The 2689-nt window shown below is 41.8% G+C and overlaps 1 protein-coding gene across 1 annotated transcript in view; it reads right to left on the bottom strand.

Annotated features, from left to right (window-relative positions):
* The window catches only part of Smarcc1 (SWI/SNF related, matrix associated, actin dependent regulator of chromatin subfamily c member 1), a 110038-nt gene that overhangs the window by 94490 nt on the left and 12859 nt on the right, over positions 1-2689 (bottom strand). The window contains exon 4 of the mRNA XM_021171250.2: positions 303-384. Within this exon, the coding sequence (XP_021026909.1) occupies positions 303-384 (82 nt within the window). The remainder of the gene's footprint in view (positions 1-302; positions 385-2689) is intronic.

Raw genomic sequence — 2689 nt, 5'->3', positions numbered from 1 at the left:
TGGCTCACAACCATCCGTAATGAGATCTGACTCCCTCTTCTGGAGTGTCTGAAGACAACTACAGTGTACTTACATATAATAAATAAATAAATCTTAAAAAAAAAAAAAGAATTAGAAGTATATTAGGGTAAATTAAACTTTTAGGTTGAGGTAGTGACTTATGCATCTAAATTTAGGAATAGGGACTCCTGAGGCAGAAATTTTAGGCTGACCTGGGATTAAACATGACAGATGGGAAAGAGGAAAGATGAGGCAAAGGAGGGAATGGGACAGAGACAACAAGGTCTAAGTCTCCAACTTACCTGTACCAATGTTTTCTCAATGTTCATGAACATTTCAACATTACGATCCATTCGGGATGGGTTCTGAAGATCAAATCTCCGCCTAACAGAAAAAAAAGCTTTACTAAGTTTATCTTCAGCCTTATAAGTGGAAATTTCATTGTGGAACTTAACTTAAATGAATTTAAAAGGTTTAGAAAGCTAACCCCAAAGATGAGTCATCCATCCCTAGAATTCACAGTGGAAGAAAATATCAGACTCCCAAATTGTCCTGACGTACACACAGACAGATACACACAGACACACACACACATGTTAAAAAAAAATGGCTAAATTTTCTGTAAAGATATACCCCAGTCAAAACAATGTGCCAATGTTATGAATTCCTATTTTCCTTCAGTCTAAGATACATCACATAATATAGAAAAGTAGTTCTCAAGGCTGGGGACATGGCTTGTGATACAATGCTTACCTATCATATAAAAGGGACTGGATCCAACCCCAAGTACTACAAGGGAAGAAATGTAAAGTAATGCTATCCCACAGATTTTTTTTGTTGTTGTTTTTGTTTTTTGAGTCAGGGTTTCTCTGTGTAGCCTGGCTGTCCTGGAACTCACTCTGTAGGCCAGGCTGGCCTTGAACTCAGAAATCCGCTTGCCTCTGCCCGACTACTATTCCACAGATTTAATGACATGGAATCACATATGCAAACATAGAAAAATAGAAAAGTTCACTCACCACACACACACACACACACACACACACACACACTCTCTCTCTCTCTCTCTCTCTCTCTCTCTCACACACACACACACACTCTCTCTCTCTCTCTCTCACACACACACACACACACACACACACACACTATTGTTTATGGCTGGCAAAATGGCTTAGCCGTGAAGATGCTGGCTGATAAGGCTGACAGCCTGAGTTCTAGCTCTAGTGTCCTCATGGTAGGTGAGCAGACTCCAAAAGTTGTCCTCTTACGTCTCCATGGATGATGCCTGAGCCCATGAACACACACACAAGAATTTTAGTTACTGTGCTGCTGGGCATGGTGGGACATGCCTGCAATCACAGTACTAAGGAGGCAGAGGCAGGCGAATCTGTGAGTCTCAGACCAGCTAACACTATAAAAATCAAAACCAGAGCCGGGCCTGGTGGCGCACGCCTTTAGTCCCAATGCTTGGGAGGCAGAGGCAGGCGGACTTCTGAGTTCGAGGCCAGAATGGTCTACAGAGTGAGTTCCAGGACAGCCAGGGCTACACAGAGAATCCCTGTCTCGAAAAACAAAAACAAAAACAAAAAAATCAAAACCAAAAACAACAAAACACGGATCTGGAGAGGTGTCTCAGCAGTTAGGAGCAATGAGTTCAAATCCCAGCAACCACATGGTGGCTCACAACCATCTGTAATCAGATCTGATGCTCTCTTCTGGTGTGTCTGAAAACAGCTACAGTGTACTTACATAGAATAAAACAACAAAACACCCTATCTCAGAAAAACAAAAAGAAATTTTAGTTATTTTATAAGACAGAAAGTATGACCACACAAATGGGTGCCACAGCACATATGTGGAAGTCAAATAAAACAATGGTTCACAACTCTGCAAAGGAAGATGAAAACTATGCTAATCTCTTCGGCCTGGTTAAACACCCAGATCAGGTGGCTCACAAATGCCTGTCACTCCAGCTCCAGGGGATCTGGTGCTCTCTTCAGGCTCTATAGGCACCTACACTCACATGTATATACACCCCAGAGACCTATATATATAACCCCAGAATACATACATAATACATAAATAAAAAAATAAAATGTTAATTTTTCAATAAACCATGCTAAAATTATATTCTTAATTCCAGCAAATTCCCAAGCATGTATGTATCTCTAGTGTTTGAAAAATTAATGCAGGGGCCGGCTGGAGCGAGCAAGGTTGACTGGAGTCAAGAGAGGTCCGAAATTGAATTCCCAATAACCACATGAAAGCTCACAACCATCTGCACAGCTACAGTGTATACATATACATAGAATAAATAAGTAAAATCTTTAAAAAAGAAAAGTTAATGCAGGAATCAATAATGAAAGAGTCCTCAGAGACAGCATTTTTTTTTTTTTTGACTTTTTCAAGACAGGGTTTCTATGTGTAACCCTGCCTATCCTGAACTCACTCTTTAGACCAGGCTGGCCTGGAATTCAGAAATCTGCCCCACTGCCCTGCCAGAGACAGCATTCTTATCCCAGGAAACAGCTACCATAAAAGTAGATCCAAGCCGGGCGTGGTGGCGCACGCCTTTAATCCCAGCACTCGAGAGGCAGAGGCAGGCGGATTTCTGAGTTCGAGGCCAGCCTGGTCTACAAAGTGAGTGCCAGGACAGCCAGGGCTACACAGAGAAACCCTGTCTCGAAAA

This window comes from Mus caroli, chromosome 9 (genome assembly GCF_900094665.2).
Source record: "Mus caroli chromosome 9, CAROLI_EIJ_v1.1, whole genome shotgun sequence".
In the NCBI taxonomy this organism is placed as follows: domain Eukaryota; kingdom Metazoa; phylum Chordata; class Mammalia; order Rodentia; family Muridae; genus Mus; species Mus caroli.
The sequence above is the reverse complement of the archived record's forward strand: the minus strand, read 5'-3'. Positions and strand labels throughout refer to the sequence as shown.